The sequence below is a fragment of the Stylophora pistillata genome, chromosome 13 (assembly GCF_964205215.1).
Source record: "Stylophora pistillata chromosome 13, jaStyPist1.2, whole genome shotgun sequence".
Classification (NCBI taxonomy): domain Eukaryota; kingdom Metazoa; phylum Cnidaria; class Anthozoa; order Scleractinia; family Pocilloporidae; genus Stylophora; species Stylophora pistillata.
In genome coordinates, this window is record NC_142531.1 from 8,949,160 (window position 1) to 8,970,460 (window position 21,301).

General features: G+C 38.2%; 1 protein-coding gene across 2 annotated transcripts; it reads left to right on the top strand.

The window, feature by feature from the left end:
- The first annotated feature begins 335 nt into the window (after window positions 1-335).
- LOC111332382 (ATP-dependent RNA helicase DDX55) lies at window positions 336-20,091 on the top strand. Of its 2 annotated transcripts, none has more exons than XM_088742373.1 (20): window positions 336-462; window positions 535-585; window positions 2,877-2,938; window positions 3,530-3,554; window positions 4,879-4,970; window positions 5,344-5,406; window positions 6,167-6,260; window positions 7,907-7,962; window positions 8,383-8,425; window positions 9,001-9,084; window positions 9,428-9,469; window positions 10,940-10,996; window positions 12,046-12,113; window positions 13,334-13,423; window positions 14,223-14,315; window positions 16,139-16,185; window positions 16,902-16,969; window positions 17,305-17,384; window positions 17,921-18,009; window positions 19,080-20,091. In XM_088742373.1, exons 1-20 carry the CDS (start codon window positions 367-369, stop codon window positions 19,541-19,543), a joined length of 1,764 nt encoding a protein of 587 aa, XP_088598499.1. In that variant the 5' UTR covers window positions 336-366; the 3' UTR covers window positions 19,544-20,091. The 2 variants fall into 2 exon arrangements, with proteins under 2 accessions (XP_088598499.1, XP_088598498.1); XM_088742372.1 differs by having other exon boundaries at window positions 337-462; window positions 8,980-9,084.
- Window positions 20,092-21,301: the final 1,210 nt, after the last annotated feature.

Here is a 21,301-nt window from a genome sequence, read left to right on the forward strand (position 1 = left end):
TCTCAACTTTAGGATTTTCATTTTAGGGGCAAGGCGTCACTGTTGAGTGAAATCGAACCAATTAAATCTAGCCGTTCTAAAATTAGGATGCCACAAAGTTTATTGTTGATTTATCAGCTGCGAAGTGATGCTGTTCATGTAATGGCATTAGGACGGCCTTAAGAATCTGCATGGGAGCATGGCACGCGGACCAAGATATTATCATTCTCAAATATATATGGGGACGATTTTTTGGATGAAGGCTAAATTCCATTTCTTGGAATTACAGAATCATTGGCTTTCAGATCAATCATTGTGTTATCCAATGCAATCATATGTCCAGGATCATCATATGACTATTACACCACGTAGTACTCAACTTTCAAGATGGCGACCACGTGGAGCGAACTTAGTCCAAGTTTATCCAATTCAGTTTTAGATATCATGGACAAGTTTGGCTTCCAAAAGATGACACCAGTACAGGTAGGCGAAGGAATTGTGTAAATTTTGTCTAACAGAATATGTTTTGGTTTACCCTTTTTCTTTGTTACACAGGCAGCCACAATTCCACTGTTTATGTCAAACAAAGATGTTGCAGTTGAGGCGGTAAGTACCGTTATACTGAGAGCCCTGTATTTGTTTGATTTATTTAAAATAATTAGGTGACTTATTAAGTTTTTTTATTTGTTTTGGAGTCGATAATGTTCGGTAACCAGTTTGAAAAATTTGTGGTGTAATTTGAACCAAATGAGAATTGATGTTTAGTTTAGTTTATTGAGGTTCGCCAACATACAACACAAAAATATGTATAAAAAGGTACCACAAAAGGTAGGAGAAAAAAAAAAAAACAGTGCACGCCCCAATTGACCTTTGCTCCCCTAACAAATTACAGCAATAAAATCACAGTATTATTCATAAACAATATTTAAAAGCCAATAAAAGTCAGGTTAGAAGCTAGGGCGGAATGTGCTTGTCCGTTTTGTCTATATGGTGAAGTAGGAGAGAGTATTTGAAGGTTTTGACAGTTTTGGCTTGTTTCAGTTCGGGAGAGAGATTTCCAAAGTTTAATTGATCTTGGGAAAAAAGACTGGTTGAAGTACTGTTGTGTATTATAATAGTGATGATAGAATAACTTTAACACAGTAATAATAATGCTTGTTTATGCTATTACCTCAAACCTTTGGGAATTCAAGTGAAATGGTGTCAGGTACAGTTGAATCCTTATAACTCAAACCTTCAAGGGAAATTGAAAAAGGTTTTGAGTTATTGGAGCTAAAAACAAAGGACCCAAAATAAAGGAAAATGGTGTTACCCATTTTCACTGTCATACCATCATCAAAACCATTCAACAAATGAAGTGGAGAATCAAAGAGATAAAACACGATGAATCTTCAAATAGTCCAGGAAAGATTCAGGTCTGTGTGATGTTTCATGCAGGCGGTATTTAAAAAAAATGTTTTACTCAAATTTATAAGTCTTTGCATGGAGACACCAAGTTTGTTTCCCTCTGAAGGGCACAAATATGGCAGCTGCCAGATACTAAAACAACATATACGTTGTTAAAAACTGGAAGCACTGTTTTATGACAAAAACAAACACACTTAAAACCGACGAGTGAAGTGGTGTGGTAGTTTTTTAAGCCAGGAAAGAAGTGGCTTTAACAACCCCCCCCCCCTCCCCCCATCGTCACAAGTACGAGCTTATATTTCTACACTCTATATTTCCCAAACAACAATCCCTGTGTGTAGGTACCATTAATCCCTTTGAGAATGTTTTTCCCATTTGCTCTTAAAATGCTACTTTGAAGCAGACAAGCAACTACACTCAAAGGTTTACCTGCCATAATTTATTTGATGCAAACATGCATCTGAAATATCAAATATCAAGCTCTTCCTGAAACCAATCAGTGATGCTACCAGTAGACCTTTTTCAGAGACAAGTGTAGTAATTACGTCTTTTTGCTCTTCTCGCAATGTGCAAGACAAACCAGGTTCCATTGAACATTTGAGAGATTCTTCTAGTCTGTCTACAGCTGCTTCCTGCCCTAAAAAATTAATTTTTTTTTAGACTGCACACAGGCTAAAGCCTCCTTGAGAGTGAAATCAAATTTGACACTTTTGCCTTTGACAGTTTTCACCATCTTTATTTTTCTCACAAGTGACATGAAGCAGATTGGCCATTCATTCTGTTACTTTAAAAACCAAATATGGTAGCCATGAGTTTCACCAAGCTAATAGTGAGCACTTGCCTGCCAAAGTTATCCCTGCTGTGCAGGCTATTTTTCTCCTACTAAGTACCGCTACCTTCATTCCCATTTTTGAAAACAAATTTTAGCTTCCAAGATCATTTTTGCGGGAGGTGTTTTGAATATTTTTGAAAGTGCGAATTTAGTGCCCTGAAGAGTTGACACAAACATTGCTTAAGAGCTCTTCCTCTCACAATGGAAGATTCTTGCTAATTCACAATGACTTGTGTGGACTGTTGTCTTGTTGTATTGATTCAAGTTCATTAAATGATAGACATGTTCAGAGTTGTGCCAGTGAACCTTTTTGCCCATAAGAGTGACTAACTTCTATATTCTCCTTACAATGTCACCCCTGAATCACGCATTAAGGTAACGAGAATTATGTAAATGATCACCAACTAAAGAAGCTCTTGATTGTTAAACAAATTCTCCTTTTCAGCACCTTAAGAAATGTATAGAGTACTGAGTATGGAGAATATGGATACTGACCTTAGGGAGTAAATGGTTAAGACTGTGGGCCAAATTTTTCTGCTAAGCATGGAAAATGTGAAGCAGATGCAAGATCCACATTTATTGATCAATTATTAAATTACTGAGAATAATACTGATTGTTGATTTATAGTGATTGAAAGAGTTAACTTCTAAATTTCAGGTTACCGGATCTGGAAAAACCTTGGCTTTTTTGATTCCAATAGTGGAAATGCTCCTGCAAAGGTTATTTGCATTGTTCAATGAATGCTTAGGGTCAGTTTGAAGTTGACAGTACTAACCACGGGCCACAGTCTTGGAAAAAAGAGCACCATGTAAAAAAAGCCTTTATTGTGTACAAAAGCTGACGTTTCGAGCGTTAGCCCTTCGTCAGAGCAAAGGGCTAACGATCGAAACGACGAAGGGCTTACGCCTAAAAAAGGTTAGCTTTTGTAATCCTTACAGTGGCCAATTTACCATTTCAACTTTGTTGATATATCCAAATTATTTTGTTACTCCCACCGACGCAGCCCCAAACAGTTTCTTTCGAAACTATCAGCCTTTATTTATTGTGTACAGTTTGTCTTCACTCAAATGCAAACCAAAAAGCTGGCCTTGTGTTACTAGTGTGGATTCAACAAGAACATGCTTATCAATCACAAAATAGTTCTTCAACAACACAATCATTTCAAACCCAGAAAAGGAATTTGTCCTTTTTTCTCTTAACTTTAAAGGTGTCCACTCTGCTAAGTATTGAATATGACATTAATTTTGCTTTACATACTTGCTATTAAATTTATTGTATTAATTCAAATATGTCACATTTTCTTTTCAAAGGGAAGAGAAGTTGAAGAAACATGATGTAAGTTGGTTTCATTTTTTAAAAAGAATACAAATCTACATGTAAAGGTAAAAATATATGAGTTGACAGTGGTTTAGCATGGTCCATACTCTTTTCAACAATCATGACATTTATCATTACAGTGGTCAAAATGTTGTGAACTCATGGGGCACAGTGGGAGGCACGGTGGCCTCATGGTTGGTGCGCTCGACTCCGGATCAAGTGGTCCGGGTTCGAGCCCTGTCCAGAGGCATTGTGTTGTGTTCTTAGGCAAGACACTTTACTCTCACAGTGCCTCTCTTCACCTAGGTGTTTAAATGGGTACCGGCAATTTAATGCTAGGGGGTAACCCTGCGGTGGACTAGCATCCCATCCAGGGGGGAGTAGAAATACTCCTAGTCGCTTCATGCTATGGAAACCAGAGTTAAGCACCAGACACTGATGGGCCACGGGCTCGTAAACAGACTTTACTTTTACATGGGGCACAACTGAGTGAGTCTGCAACAACTTTTTACCACCATGATGATGAATATCTTTTCGATAAGAGTACAGACCACTCATATCCATTGTCGATTTTTTTTTTAGCACAATATCAATGTCAAAGGAAATAATTCTTTCAGTGCATGATCCTTTCGTGTCGTATTGGCTAATTAGATTGCCACATTACTGAAAATTGTGGTAAAATAAAAGTTGGCTTTTTTAACAGAAATAGGTTAAAAATGTAAATGAAGAAAGGATAAGTTACTTGGTTTTTCTTGAAAGTAACACTAATTTGTAAGTTACACATTTCTGCTCCACATTTCTCCTTACAATATCATCCCCAATTCAAACGTTGACATTACAAGAAGATAGAATAATTATGATCACCAACTAAAGAAGCTCTTGATTGGTTAACAAATTCTCCTTGTCAGCACCTTAGGAAATGTATAGAGAACGGTATGGAGAATTTGCATACTGATGTTTGGGTGTAGTGGGTTATAAATATTAAGTTTAAAAGCAGACAATGATGGTAAGCACATGTTCACCAACACACCAGGAATTTGTTTTTGGTCAGTCATGTTGTGCTATGTTGCTTCATTTGACTCCCCATTCTCCATTTCTCATTTCCATTCAATATATAATATATGGGTTATTAACCAAGCATAAGGTCAAGATGGCTGGATATTGGCCGAGTTATTTTTTTGTATTTTTATGGACCGAGATGAAGTTGAGGTCCATAAAAATGGGAAAAAAGAAAGAGGAATGATGACAATGTTTAAATTAAATGTGACTGACAAGTAAGCTTTGTAGTCTTGTATAGCTATTGGAGTTCTCTCTTTACTAAAATCCTCCCCTTTTGATTCAGGTTGGTGCCATCATTATCACTCCAACAAGAGAACTTGCAAAACAGATTGATGAAGTCTTAAGAACGTTTACAGAAGATCTCGTTCAGCTAAAGTGAGGTTGCATTTGAACAATTGATTTAGGGCCTAAAAGAAAGCAATTTTCTGATGCTGCACATTTGTACTTTCACTCAGCATCCTCATGGCCTTCATTAGCTATATGCATCACAATGAAAACCTTAATTTTTTTTTTTTTTGAGAATCCAGGGCTGTCCAGGTAGCTGGTAGCTGAAGAAAGTCATCGTGTAATAATATGTTTGTTTCTTGTCTCTATGTTTGATTTGTTTTTTCTGCTACATATAATTATTACTCTGCTTATAAATGGGAACTTTACTCTTCACTAAAGTAAAGCAAAATAACCTGTCTTTTTCAGCTACAAAGCCAACTTACTTTAGGAAACTCTAATTTTCTGAATGCTTGTTTTATAGGCAGCTACTTCTAATAGGAGGAGTGGACCCTGCAGAAAATTTGCAGAGATTCAAATCAGATGGGTGAGAGCACAGTGAATTGAATGAGTCTTTTTTTTTTTTTTTTTTTTTTTTTTTTTTTTATCTAGCCTAGTTAATTGTGTTTAGACTATAGCCCAGGCCCTTGTTGTACAAAGGATGGATTATGCTCTCCACTGCATAAATCTTCATCTGTTGGATAGCGATTTATCCATTAAATTAAATTAAATTTAATTTAGTCCACTTTCACTGCATTAAGTTTTGCAGTGGGGAAGGACTAGAAAGGAACATAGGAACCATTCCTGCTAGACACCCTCCCACCCATCCCACCCCAGGGGAGGATATCCATCACAGTAATCTCGTGTGTGGGAAGTTAACGTCTCCTACCCCAACCCTGCAGGAGACGGGACCTCTATTTATTCGTCCCTATCCGAGAGGACTAGAATATCTAACCATTTCTTGATGTTATAGAAAGGTAGCAAATTCTTCTCAATTATTTTAAGACCCTGAGTGTTGGTCCGGCCGGGGCTCGAACCCTCCACCTCCCGCACAACAGTCCAGTACTTTCTCCACTCTTTGAACAACCAGGCCCCGGGTTAAAAACAGAGAATCACTGTTTTGTCCTCTTTCTATCAAGAAAACTTTCTTTCTTGAAGTAGATTAAGGGCAAGGATGGAAGTAATAGGTCTTAACAAGGGTAGGAGGAGAGATATGTGTATGGTGTAAATTAACAAGTCATTAACTACAACCAGAACTTTTCTTTTTAATCTGTTCCAATGTCAATTTGTTTTTTTTCCTTAATTAGAGGCCACATAATTATTGGCACACCAGGGAGATTAGAGGATTTAATGACAAGAAAGCAGGAAGGTTTAGATCTGGCTGCTCACGTTCGATCTCTGGTTTGTATCAAACTGAAAGTTTTGATGCTCAGTTAGAATTTATTAATACAGAATCTCTAATTTAAAACCTGGATTTCTTTTTCGATACAGAAATGCACGGTATGCATTTAATATTATTTTAAATTTTCACACAACAGTATAATTCATATGTTTCTACCACACCCTATCTCAGCAGTGTGTACATATTTACCATATCATGGATCTTGGAGAGTGATGTCTGAGGTCTCTGATATGTCAAAAAGTCTTGTTTTATTGCTTGCATTAACATGAAATCTGCTTTTAATTAGTACCTGTTCAACCAAGAACAGTTGTAATCATTAGAGTGCTGTTAGTAATAATAATGAAAATGATACAATGATGTGTTTTGGAGTAATTTTCAATTGAGGTTCAGAAGTTTGTTGCCTTCAATCAGTTCTTGCAGCATTGGTTGAGAAAATGTATGCCACCTACTCAGGGTTCCCGCACTCCTTGAAAGTCCTTGAATTTAATATGTTGTTTTCAAGGACTTGAAAACCATTGAATTTAGACCCGGGTCCTTGAAAATTTCTGAAAAGTCCTTGAAAATAAGTGCATATGAATCAAAGTCACAGTTTTCTTTTGTTTTCAGTGTTGAAAGTGTAAGTTTCAAGTAAGAATTGCAAAAATTAGTTTTCTTTTCAAATCCTGTGTCCAATTGTGATGTCTAGCATGTGATGTTTATGTATTTTGTACCTGATTGGTGTATTGAAAATAACCTTGGTTACCTAGCACATGATCACTCTAATGCACATGCTTGAAGTCATGCTCATTGGACTTTTTTGGCTGGTCTTGCATGCATGCTTGTGTTATTGAAAGGTCCTTGCATTTGAGAGCCAAGGTCCTCAAAAATGACCTAAAGAGTCCTTGAAAGTCCTTGAATTGGGTTCCTGAAAAAGTGCAAGAATCCTGCCTACTTTATCAATCAGATGCAAACCAACTGTGAAATAGGTACCAGCATTTTTCCACAATAATATTAACCCTTGACATCCTTACATCAGTGTGCACATACTCCATACTGTTCACCATACATTTCCAAAGGTGCTGGCTGAAAAGGAGAACTTGTTTAATTGAGAGCTTCTTTAGTTGGTGATCATTTTCTCTATTCTTGTGACCTTAATGGTTGATTCAAAGGTGATATTATGAGGAGAAATTAGATGTTAGTCACTCTGAAGGGTTGAAATGGTTTAATAAATAGAAATATCACATAACTGAATAAAATATCTCATTCTGATTGGTGAATAAAGTGAGGTGTTCGGCATTGAATTGTTGAAAATGAGGCTAAGTGTTATTTTTCACATCTCTTGTTTCACGTTCAGGATTAAAAAAAAAAACCAGTATTATTGCTGTTTCCTTTTCTTTTCATAATTTAGCATGACATTTAACACATAATATCCTCATCAGGTAATGAATTTCCCTATAAAATTACTTTCAACTGAGTTCTTATTGGCTTCTTGTGACATTTTTCATTGTTCTGATTGACTAGAGTAATGTGATTACTATGGTTTGGGGTTTATGACACTTTATGAAAAGTAGTGTTTTAAAATGATAGGACTGGATTGGATAGGATTAGGTAAACATTCACAAAGCCGCTATTAATAATGTTTCCTTTATTTTGTTTATTTTTAAAGGAAGTTCTTGTCTTAGATGAAGCTGACAGACTGTTGGACTTGGGTTTTGAAGTTAGGTAAATTCGAAAAAACTTACTTTTCATGGAAGTTTTGATTAACATATTTCAACTACATCAACCATAGGTAGCTCATGCTTTTCCCTCAGTCTAAGACTAATAGTTTAAATAGTGGAAGATCAAGATGAAACAAGCTCTAAACAGTGTTTGAAGAAATGCATGGTAAAAAAAGCCTTGTGTGGCTTCGGATTAATTGACTGCTAAGTTTTCCTGTCTTTCCTATCATAGCGCAAAGTTATTGAAAGAGTCAGTGCCTCATGTAAATCAGCAACAAAAATGACTTCAAGTAAAATTAGCTAGAGAATGTTTTATTCAAGATCAATTGACTTCTTGAATTAGTCTTTAAGGTAGAGTGTTTTTATCAACACAGTCCTTGTCAATTTGCTTTTAGCCTACTGATCTCTTTTTTTGTGATTTCAGCATAAATACAATCCTGGGTTTCCTTCCAAAGCAAAGAAGAACAGTTAGTTACTCCTTATTTCATAATTTTCAGTAGTTAGTTTTTGTTAGGCCACAGAGTTGATTTTATTTGTTGTTGTTACTGTTTTAACCGAACTGAACTGAACAACTTTATCTTAATATCATAAAATTAACCAGAGGAGCTTGTGGAGTTGTGAATTAAAATAAGACCATGATGATATTTATTCACTTATATAATTATAGGCCAAGCTATTTTTTCAGGATCTTAAACTCAGTTTTGGGAAAAGTTTCTTCTTTCAAATTATAGCTAAGAGTTTTGAATGAGTTTTCCTCAAAGCATCATGAAGAAAATTGAAAATCATGTCAGACATTTCTTACTCTGTGCATAGCCAAGCCAGTTTCACAAAAATGATAACACACAAGGAAACAAGTATAAATAATCTCATGTGAATGCTCATAATCTACTTAATGCAGAATGGGAAGCAACTGATTTTAATTATTGGTTGACCCCTGGGCCTTTGTTGACAGAGTTGCAGCCTTGTTTGCCATAGATAGTTTTTAAAAATATTATTTGTGTATAATTTTTTTCTTACTTAGGGCCTTTTTTCTGCAACTCAGACAGATGAAGTTGAGGCTTTAGTGAGAGCTGGCTTGAGAAATCCTGTCAGAGTAACAGTGAGAGAGAAATATTCCAACTCTAAGGTAAAGTTTGACCGGTACAACAATGGTAAAACTTGTTCAGTTAAGCTTGGTCAATCATATGACAAACAGTTAAAAGGCTGAGCGAGTGGGTTCCATTTATTTGTTACTTTTGGAAGGTTACAGTTGTTTTCTTTCTGATGGGCTGATGTCATATCCAATTTTTAGTGCTGCCATTACAACCCATTACCCACATATATTTTGCACTAACTGATTGTCAGGCTGCAATTCTCATAGACTAAGAGATTTAAGTTTGATTGCTCTGTGATATTGCTGCAGTACTCCAACCACTGTAAATGAAATAATTAATAAAATCTTTTGTTTCTCTTTGTGCATGTACTTGTAGTCAGACCAGAGGACACCATCCACACTAAAGAACTTTTACACAGTAAGCAGTTTACTTGTTTGTGTATTTTTTTATTTTATCCATGTGTGTATTTTTATGCCAAGCTTCACTGATCTGACCACACACAACCAGTGATCATAGCATACACAGCCACATAGTATTAAGTGGTCACCCTGTGTCAAGTGTTTGGTTGTCAAAGTCCCAATTTTTTCCCCCTTCGTTACTTTAAACACCTAACATCAGTATGCATATTCTCCTTACCATTCTTCATACATTTCCTAAGGTGCTGACAAGGAGAATTTGTTCAACAATGAAGAGTTTCATTAGTTTGGGATCATTTTCTTTATTCTCATGACCTTGATGTGTGATTCAGGGGCTGATATTGTAAGGAGAAATTAGATGCCTGTGACTCAAGGTTCAAGGGCTAACACTTTCACTATAACCCTTTATTTCCCATAAATGACCAAGGCAAAATTTCTCTTTACAAGATGAAAACAAAATTTAAGCAGACAAGTGATGAAAACATAGAAAAACATTAATTAGGGGATTACTAGTTGATCCAATACCTTATTCTCCAAACAAACATCATAAGAATTGTATGGCAGACAGTAAGGAGAATTACTAATGAGATCTTGGCAGTGAAAGGGTTAAAGATTGCTAACAAGGATGATATTCTCCCTACTGACTGCTGTTCATTTGAATGATTTTTTTTCTCAGCATTTTAGTTCTAAATCAAATAACATCCACAAAGTTTTGCTTGTCAACACATTGAATGATGTAGTACTCGGAGAAGTTGTTTCTTGGTCGCCCCTGGAGTGAAAGGATGAACATTTTTGTTTCTCCTTCAATAAATGGGCTTTACCCAACCTGTTCATTCTGACGAGGAAAACTTATCAAGGAGCACTATTTTACCTAACTACTTTTTTGGTATGCATTTGCATCGTATCAGAGATTTCTGGTTGTGCCATGGTTCATTTGAGTGGAAAAGCCCAATGCTCTTTAGATGACTGGGAACACCATTCAATTCTCAATTACAAGGTTTTTTTTTTTAATCAGCCTCTATTCAAGTGATCTTACAGTTAAAATTTTCACTGCAAAGTAATCATGATATCACATCATTTCACATCAGTGATTTGATATCATAGGATACTCGAACAGTAGGACACGCTTCTGATTGGCTAATTGCGAATTTGGGTATAATGACTAGATCAAAACTAAATTATCTCTGTCAATGATTTACAAAGAAATGTATGGACTCTCCAAGGCAGGATTGCCAAAGACATCTTAGGAATAAAAGGTTAGGCAAACAAGATACAGTCTTTTCACTGCCAAGATCTCCTTAAAGGTTCTCTTCACTCTGCCATACAATTCTTGAGATCAACTAACAACAGTTATATCAATATTTTTCTTTCTTGTTATAGCTTGTCTTGCAGTAGTTTTGATGAGGTGTGCTTTTCAGTTTCAAGGTTTTAAAGTTTATTTGAATGATTTTAAAACATCTTTCATGTGTAGACTTGTGAAAGTCAAGTAAAGTTCTCAAGATTGGTGTCCTTCCTCAAGGCGAGAAAGGTATGTGATATGTTTAGTAAGAAGAGGTAAATTCAGCAATTGAGCCAAGAAACCCATCTGGCCAAAGCTTATTCTGGTTTCTGTCATGGGAAAGGACTGGATCAGCTGGAACTACTACACACCTACCCCACCCCTAACACAAGAACTGTCAACTACACACCTACCCCTTCCCTATTACAGCAACCATCAAATGCACACCTACCCCACCCCAAATACAACAACCTTCAGCTGCACACCTACCCCTCCCCTATTACAACAACTGTCAACTGCACTCCTACCTCACCCCTAACACAACAACCATCAACTGCACTCCTACCCCACCCCTAACACAAGAACCGTCAACTGCACACCTACCCCACCCATAACACAACAACCGTCAACTGCACTCCTACCCCTCCCCTAACACAACAACCGTCAACTGCACACCTACCCTTCCCCTAACACAACTGTCAACTGCACACCTTCCCCTCCCCTGATTCAACAACTGTCAACTGCACACTTAGCCCTCCCCTAACACAACAACTGTCAACTGCACAGCTACCCCTCCCCTGACACAACAACCGTCAACTGCACACCTTTTCCTCCCCTAATACAACAACCGTCAACTGCACACCTACACCGCCCCTAACACAACAACCGTTAACTGATAACAAGTTAGATGTACTCGGCCTGTGGAAATGCCTTTAATGTACTTTATATTCCAATATAAAGTAATCAGTTTCGTAATTGGACCTTTTTAATGTTCAAGATGTAAAAATCCCCTTTGAAAATCAAAACTGCCATTGTGATATACCTGTTGCCATGACCCTGTCGTCGCCATATTTTATGACATAAATGGCTTGTTCGCAGCACAACATGCAGATACTGTGTTTTCACAATGGATGAAATTCTTGTTTTTGATAAATATTAAGAGAAGAAGAGTATCTAATCTGTTGTTTTGTTCACTAGTCATATACCTGAAGGTTATGCTATGTTATATGTTTTGTTTTTTTCACTACTGATATACCTGAAGGTTATGCTTTACGCTCGCATGAATTTTTGTCTGACAGACCTGCAAGAATATGGTATTTTTCAGCACATGTGCTTGCGTCAACTACTTTTCAAAGGCTCTCGAAAGGTAAGCATTGCTCAGTATACTTAGAAAACCATTTTACCACTCAGGGTGACTAATAACTGATTTCTCCTTTCGATATAAACGCATTGCCCAGCAGACAGAGGATATATCAATTGAGTTCACAAAAGTTTAAAACAGATTTTGAGAACTAACATTATCAGAGATGCTCTGGATGTAGCAAGGAAAATGAATTTGAGATGTTGGAAGAGGAAGGTCCAAAGCAGCTATATTTAATGTTGCAGTTCGTGAATCTTGGGCTTGATCATAGAAGTTTTTTTCCGTTTACAACCCTTGTTACCCCTGGAGCAATCTTCAATTGAGTGTCGAAAGTAATCAAAGATTACATTTTTTTTTTTACTTTTCTTCGTTCTGTGATTGTTCCAGAAAACTCGCACCATCTTCTCGCACTAATCGTGACTTCGTCACAACCCAGCTAGACCAAGCTCGCAAAATTTTTACGGTGCGCAAGAAGGATTTCTATGGGAGTAAACGGTCGCGCTGTCGACCCTCTATATAATCGATTCAATAGAAGACAAAGCAGCTGACCTAAAACCGAGCTAAACGGCCCTAAATGATCCTAAGAAACTCGCACGATGAGAAAGAACGACCACTTAAGCGAGGTTCATTTTGTTTTTATTCAAAACTAGATCAGATTTTTCTCGGTCGAGAGTGCGACCGTTTACTCCCATACAAATCCATTGTCTCTTTTTTCTGTTTGGTTTTTTTTTTGTTTTTTTTTCATTCACTTTTTTGATGATCATCTGTGAACCATTTTCATCAGAGGCCATTGCGCAACGTAAACATATTTGCAGAAGCTCATATCGCGAGCTCGGGCTACCTGCGACCACACTTGCTTTCCCGCATTTCGAGTAGTCTGCGTACTTTTACTTTTAATTCTCATTGGCTCGTTGTGGTATTATCTTTTCCTCTTATTGGCTGTTGTGATTACTTTGATTTTGGTTTACGACACTCGATCCTAATAAGGTCTATCTTCCTCCTTTACCATTCTTGTCACAATGAGGTTCCTTGTTACCTCTGGCAGTATTTTCCTAACAAACCAAACCTTGTTATTTTTTTGTTTTTTGTTTTTTTTTTCTTCAGTCCGTGATTTGTGATGCATTCTGATAAAGTGATTGGGGGTTTCTTTCGAATATCAAAGAGTTGTCTGTTCATAGAAAAATGAAGTCAAAACGTCGTAAAGCATTCTTGTAAATTGATTGCAGGTTCCTTTCGAATGTCAAAGTGCTGTCTATCCATGGAAAAATGAAGTCAAAGCGGCATAAAGTATTTGATAGCTTCAGAAAGCTTAAAAGGTACATATATCTCGAGTTCTTCTAACAGAATCGTTACAGGTGTAAGCAATAGTTGAATTAGTCAGTGTTTGCCTTGCCACGCCTTAACAAAAAGTGTGTGTGTGTGTGGGGGGGGGGGATTTGAAGAATTCTAGACAATTGCGCAAGCCCCCCTCCCCCCCCCCCCGCGCTGAGGACGCAGTTGAGGATTGGCATTCGTCACGAGGGTTCGAACCCCAGATCCTCGTATTTCGAGGTCTTCGTCCGAAAAAAGTCAAGTCGTCCGAAGAAACAAATACTTAAATATCAGACTTACGACTGTAAATAGGCAATGAAGTTGAGAAACCCTAATCGCTAAGGCGCTTTTTATTTCCCACAGCATCATGAAGATTTTAAAAGCGTTTTTCGTTTCTAACAACAAAATGAAACGTTGTTCTGTTAGTATGTGCTCGTTTTGTGAGCTTGAGAAACTTTATCTTAGTTTCTAATTATACCATGAAGACTTTGACTACACAGAAATCAATCGTATGGTCAGAATTGAAACAGGTTTGAGTAACGATTTTAAAGGAGTTGTTCGTTTCTAACAACAAAATGTAGCGTTGTTCGTTTGGTATGTAGTCGTTTCGTACTCACAGTTGGCACCCGGCCAACAAATGAAAAAACCTGCTAAACGGCTCGCTTTGCTCAAACCTCAAACTTTCTCGCCGCCGAAGAAACGCTCGGGTCGCAACGCTGATGACGACGGCCTGCACGTTTAGAACCTCTACCACTCTTTTACAAAACATGTTTGCACTTTTTTTGTGTGTGTGTGTGTGTCTAGTGGTGTTCTGATCTGCACCGACGTCATGGCCCGAGGTGTGGACATTCCAGAGGTGGACTGGGTCATACAGTTTGATCCACCCAGTAGTGCAAGGTATGTTAGCCAATAGGAGAAGAATTAGTATACTCCCGAAACCAATATAATAATAATGATATTTAAACAGGAAGCTCTCTCGCCCGTAGGTGGTCTACAGAGAGGTCCTGATCCAAAATAACATTAAATTGTTAAAAATAAGTACACAAATTACAGATATTAAAAAGTGCAAAAGTAAGCTACGGATTAAAAGATTTAAAAAAATTATTTATAAACTGACATAAAAAAAAGTATAGTGCCAGAGTTCTTCAAGTCACTCTCCAAGGCATTCCAGTCTTAAAAGGCATGATAACAGGTTCTTTGTTTACCCCAGTTCCGTTTTACCGATGGAATCCTGAGATAAACTTTGCAACGAGTGTTGTATCTATGTACATCGCTGTTTCTAGATAACTCCAATTTGTGAGATGTAATTCCATTCACGCATTTATAAACATACAAGCGGCGATGGAAGTGCCTGTGTTGTTTTAAATTTAACCAGCCGAGCTGATTGAGAGCATCGGTTGCAGAAGAGTACAATGGTTTGTCTAGAACAAGTTTTGCCGCCTTATTTTGCAACACCTGCAGATTGTTCATTAAGACAGCGTTATCCTTATCACCCCATACCATATCAGCATAATCAAGGATGGGAAGGACAAGACTTTTGTAACAAAGAAGGCGTGCATTATACGGCAATAAATGCTTGATCCTGCGCAGAAGACTTAATCTCTTGTTCACTTTAGATATCACATGTTCCACATGTTCAGTCCACGTAAAGTTGGAGGATAATACAACCCCTAAATACTTGAACTTCTAACACTATCGAGTTGATTATTAAGAACAAAAACCGAGAGACTGTTTAACTTGCGAAGCTTGGAATCACTACCAATAAGCATTGCTTTGGTCTTATCGACATTAAGAGTAACCAGTAAGCAATTGCATGCAAGTCGGCATTTAGGGTGCACTCCAGACCAGCTGGGTTTGAGTCCCAGCAATAAAGCACTGCGTCATCAGCATATAGGGCTACCTATAAGAAAAAGATTGCCAAATACTTGTGATAAATATGTGTGGTTGGTATAACGTGGCGCTTCATCTCGGTTGAGAAACCCAACAGAAACCCTTCTGAAGTATTTTAAAGTGATGCTCAACGAGAAGTGAAAATTCGTAAAGGCATCAGGTTTTTCTCAAGGCCTTAAAGAAACGCTGCGTCATACCAGCTAATAATTATTTTTCATTAGAAAACAATTATGAAAATATGCCACTCACCACAACACAGCTATAAAGCAGTGGTGGGCAGTCTATCAGCAATACAATTCGTTAAAAGCACAAGGTTATTCAAGATCTGTTTAAGCCGACAAAAGCAGTTTTTGAAAGGATCATGTGCTGATGATAAAAAATTATTTTACGAAATGCTAGTGATATGATGAAATCAAACTGTTTGTGGAACAGTTGTGGCTTGTTTGTGTTGGAAAGTTGCAGTTGAGTTGACTTTGTTCTGGGTGAAACGACTGGTTACTGAATGGACTGATCGCCTGTAAATAAAGCGCAGCTCGTAGTAATGCATATATATATAAAAAAACAATAACAAAAACAAAGATAAAGAAAGTCCTCTTATATTTTGTTAATTTTTTTTGTAAAAAAAAAATAAATAAAATTGAGCCTCAGTGATGTTGGTAAACTACATAGGGCCCTTCGTGAAAAGTAAAACCGCTATGGTAATAAACCCGGTTGTCATGCCAACATCGTTATCTTCACTTTTTAAAAAATAAAGAGAAATAAATTAAATACTGGTATTCCATTGTAATTTATACAATTATTACAATAAATATTATTCTTTCTCCTCCCAGTGCTTTTGTTCACCGCTGTGGAAGAACGGCAAGAATTGGAAATCAAGGTTAGTAACATGTCAAGAAAGATTTGATATTCCTGAGAGTGTTTGGTAAAGGTTCACCCGCTGGAGAGAAGGAAAAATATAGGATAAAAGACAGGACCAACGCCTTTGCAGGGCTCTCGGTCTGCGGATGCGAGCGGAAAAAGGACTCACGATTAGCGGCAACCGGGTGCAGGAAAAATAGCGAGGGCAAGGCCGTTTCCCTGACAACCGGAGCTGCGGGCTCACTTAACTGTTCGTTGTTTTCCACTGACATAAAGCAGGGAACTGTTGATGTAGACGCACCTCGTCCATTCAGAATAAATGAAAGTATCTAAAGTAACCAATGAGAGCTCGAAATAATGGGCTCCCGACAGGCGTGAGAAAACGCAGGAAACTAAGTCGGTTGTGGTTTTTGATTTCGGATCTGATTGGTCGTGAATTTTGCAAAAAATTTTTTGAACCAAGACAGAACGTGATAAGCGAAACAATTGATTTTGGCTTTGACTCCATTAAATCAATGCCAGTATCCGAACATCTGCCCACCCACCCCTCCCCTAACCGCCCAACAACAGTCCACTAATAACAAGTTAGGGTTAAGGGTGGGTTAGGGGAGGGGAGGGGTAGGTGCGCAGTTGTTCAGACACTGACGTCGATCCAAACAAGGTCAGTGTCACAATTCAATCCTGGGTTAAGCTTAACACTCTATCAAAACCCCCCCGTATGCTGTTATTTTGTAGGAAATGCTCTGCTGTTTTTGCTTCCTGCTGAAGAATCTTACGTGGAATTTATATCCATAAACCAAAAGGTGGGTTAACTCTTTAACCATTAAGAGTGACAGGCGTCATATTTCTTCTCACATTTTCACCCTTGAATCAAATGCAACGTTCATAAGAATAAAGAAAATGATCTCCAATTTAAGAAGCTCCTGATTGTCAAACAAATTCTCCTTGTCAGTATCATAGGAAATATAAAGAGATAAGAGTGGAGAATGTGAATACTGATGTGAAGGTGTAAAGGGTTAGATATGGATTATCTCTCTCGGTGCCATTGCTGGCCACAAGCATCTGAACAAAAGTTCTCTTGGGAGAGGGGTAAGGAGGGGTGAATTTTTTTCACCCTCGTTGTCTCTCATTTCTACAGGTCCCTCTTCAGTCCTTCGAAATAGAAGGTGAAGTGACAGATGTGACACCCAAGCTAAGACAGATGGCCATGAAGGACAGGTACTGATGCAGTAAACGTTTTATTGTTAAGTTTCTAGAAGAAAGGTGCTTTATTTACAGGGAACTTTCGTGTAGGTGCCCTAAGTCTGTGGCTGCAGCTTAGAGCTTTGCAGATGCGTCTTCACAGTACTGATAAATAACAGAACCCTTTAAGCCCTTTCACTCCCAGAAGTGATCAACGTGTAATTTCTCCTTATAATACCATGAATTATTCAGGAAACAGGTAATGAGAATACACAAACCTATCAGTTCGAAGTTGTTGTATTGAATATACGTCTCCCGATCCTCTAGGGGAGGAGGAATGAAGCACCTTTTATGGTTTCTTGTCCCGTATATTTTACTATGAAAGAGGTTACACATGACGCTTACGGCAACGACTCTGCATTTTGGCGATAGATAAATAATTTTATTATTTAACGAGGGTTAACACACTTATCAATCATAGACTGATAAACCCCGTGGCCCTCCCTCTGTCATCCTTTCAGTAATTTTGCCTATTTTATCATAAATTCTTTTTTTTTGGAATTTCTGTTTAGGGATGTGTACGAAAAGGGAATGAAGGCCTTTGTTTCATTCGTACAGTTCTACAGAAAGCACGAGTGTAGTTTAATTTTTAGATCAAGTGGTAAGGAAAATATGATTAATTTACAATGGGAAACAAATATGCAGCGTAGAGAAATTTTCAAATGAGTTTTCAAAAGAAATCCAGCGTTACGGTGGTTTTTCTCTTCCTTGTTTCATTGGTCTGGAAAACTCGCCCTAACCTCTCGACCGATACGATGTATAACTTAAAAATAATAACGACTTGACCACTCGAGCTTCCTCGCACTTCCAAGTAGTTTGCCAGTTTTTAATTATTCTATCCCAGACGTTTAGGTAGTAAAACTAAGCGCGATAGTTAACGCTGCAATGGTAGCGGAGGTGTGAAAAATGACCTTGGGTCTAGTCGGGTAATAAACGGGACCCGACCCAAACCCCCTCGTTTTTCGTTCTGTTGCTACTATTGCGCCGTTTACTATTTCGCACAGACTTCGAACCGTTTTACTTATTGTGTACTTTGAGTTCTCATTTGCTCCTTATCTTTTCCGTCCCTATGATTTGCCGTTGTGATTGCTTTAGTTTTGGATTTACACCAACATAGGAACGAACGAACGATCATTTTGACAGGATTTGTCTCAGTTTCCAAATGAGTCATTTGCAATGAACCCATGCTGATCTTCTGCTTTGGCTGACTTATTCCTATTCCTATCCCCTTGTCTTCCTTTACTTGCGGGTACACGAAGTACGTCTTTATCAATTTGCCCTCTGCGCCGTGTACATGAATCCTACACTTACAAATGACATACGTCATTATTACTTAAGCCTTAGCAATGTATATGAATCCCACACGTACCTAACTGCAATCCTGTCTGTGCAAAAATTTTTGTGTTGGACGGGTATTAAACCCACGTGTCTAATAAGGGTAGGTCCAAACCTTGATCCCACTCCCCTAAGGCTCTCATTGGCAATCCATATTTTATGTTCCCTGTTCTGTGCTCTATGAGGCACAACTGACCCCCCCCCTCAGTTCCCCCTGAAAACCATGTGAGCCCTAAAAAGACTTCAGCGAACCCCCCCCCCCCCCCCTCCGCCTCATAGGTGATAAATAATGGCTGGTCCCTCTATTAAATTTTTCTGAAATGTTTTGGCTTACAGACCTGGAGCTTGGAAAACTGGCAACGGGATTTGGCCTCCTAAAGTTGCCCATCATGCCAGAGCTTAAGGATAAGAGAGTAGATTTTGAGCCAGTGGATGTAGATGTTGATAAACTTTATTACAAGGACAAAAACAGAGAAAAGCAAAGAAAAAGAAAGCTGCTGGAATCGAGCGAGACTGGTTCTGATCCAACAAGTTCGAAGAAAAAGAAATTCCGCAAAGAGACCGTCCCGTGGTCTAAGAACAAAGAGAGAAAGGTCAAAAGAGAGAAGCGGAAGGCGCGCAGAGAATTTCTCAAAATGCAGCGCCAGAAACATAGGTATGATGAAGATGAACTTGAAGATCTTGCGCGTGACGCGCTCTTAGTGAAAAAACTCAAGGCGGGAAAGATCAGTAAAGAAGAGGTGGATTCGCAATTAGGAAATGACGAAGAAACAGCTCTTGATTTGTCAGAACTAGCGTAACGAACCGCCCTGTTTGTAAATGAAAGGGTAGCCCCAGTAATTAACCATTCTTCGTCTAGAAGTCTGGCCTAATTGCGAGGATGACAAATTAATGAGGTCGGCGGAGGGGGGACCCCCCTCTCCTCACTAGTTTGTTAGTTTGTTGCTTTAGGCTTCCCTCGATTTTGCCTGCTTAATGTGGTGGCTTCAACAAATGCTCATAAGATTTAGCGTTCGTTCGGTATAAAATTCGCCTGATTTGCAGACTGTTTCCCATTCCATTTAGAAAAAGTTGGCTGTTTTTAGGATCCTGAGGAAACTACTCGCGGAGTGCGACTACATTTTGCGTGGTCAATATGGCAGACGATCGTATAGAACTGTTATTTGCAATCCATTTGGTACTGAACTCGCAGGAGAATTGCGTGCCGAAGTCTTGCGCCCTTACTTTCATTCATTGTAGAAAACCAGTTCTTTCAGTTCTGCCAGACCTGATATGTAAAAAGTATCTTATAACGGTTATGTTTCTTTTGATATGATAAAATTAAATCAGTACCCGAATTCATTTTCCACCCGTCTCTATGTTCTCAGTCTATTAGATAGATGGAGCAACAGGTAATAGGTAACAGGATGCGCTCAAGGGTTAAAACGCATTTAGGGAAAAAAAAAAAAAAAAACGGGAAGAAATCTTCAAGATACCCGTGCAATTTCTTATCAGCGAGTCGTGGACAAAAGTGTTGAAACACTTGTGCAAAAAGAATATGGAATATCAGGCATTTTCAACGTCATGGACCTCTCCTCATCTCACCCTTGTACTGTATTGATTTGAATCATGGAGGTCATTTATGTATTTTCAGTTTCAAATTTGCTTAGACAGAGTAGGCAAACTTTGAAGGCTCCCTAACTTCGTATACTCTTCAAGATATATTGGTATCATGGGAGAATCTAGTAAATAAGTATCCGAAACTCCGAATTGAAGAGTTGTCCCCGGTGCAAATTATAGGTTTATTTTTCAAAATTTTTTTTTTCCAATTCTGTTTTTGAATTTTTTTGTTTTTTGTTTTTTTGTTTGATTTTCTAAGCAATTGGTAACCGCCATAAGTATGTAAGAGGCATGGGGTTGAATTCTAATGTATAGATTTAGCCATGCCTAAAAGCGGAGCTCATGAGTTCGTAACATAAAAGACGTGCATTTGCTAAGACTCGCCTGAGAGACCCCTCCCTTCGTTTTGATAGTCTCCCCTACCCTACCCATGTAATCTGAAGGCCCGTACGTACGCTCGGTCAGTCACGTGACAACCAAACGAAAAGAGGTTGACCATATTCCATGGTTATGGGACCCTGCCCCACGCGCGCGAGGCGCGCGTGGGAGCCCCGCTATTAAAGGCTGATGAATTTCTCGGACCTCTTTTTCTGCATTTTCTTCAATTGCAGTTCACCTTAATACGAGGATGGTTTCGTCGTATATAGACCTCTGTGTATGCACTCCCTTTTTAGGATTTTTGGATGATGCTTTATTTTTTAGAAGGAAAACCCTTTAAAAAAATTTATTGTAAGTGTATGTATGTCATCAACTACTGACAAGAATTTGACGAGAGACTTTCGCAAATATAGATAAAACAATACCAAGTGGCAGTATGCAATCGTTTTTTTACAATGATCCTGTATGGAAACAGATATAAAATCGATCTTGCTGATTAGCAGTTCTTCAATTCCTTTTTTTCCGAGGGAGTGTGAGCGTGAAGCAGCGCAACAATTAGAATTCTGAGATGCCTCTGTCGA

Coding starts and splice junctions, on each gene's coding strand:
- LOC111332382 (XM_088742372.1), top strand. CDS start 367: ATGGCGACCACGTGGAGCGAACTTAGTCCAAGTTTATCCAATTCAGTT. Junction 4,971..5,343: donor GAAGATCTCGTTCAGCTAAA/GTGAGGTTGCAT, acceptor CTTGTTTTATAG/GCAGCTACTTCTAATAGGAG. Junction 17,385..17,920: donor CAGATGGCCATGAAGGACAG/GTACTGATGCAG, acceptor ATTTCTGTTTAG/GGATGTGTACGAAAAGGGAA.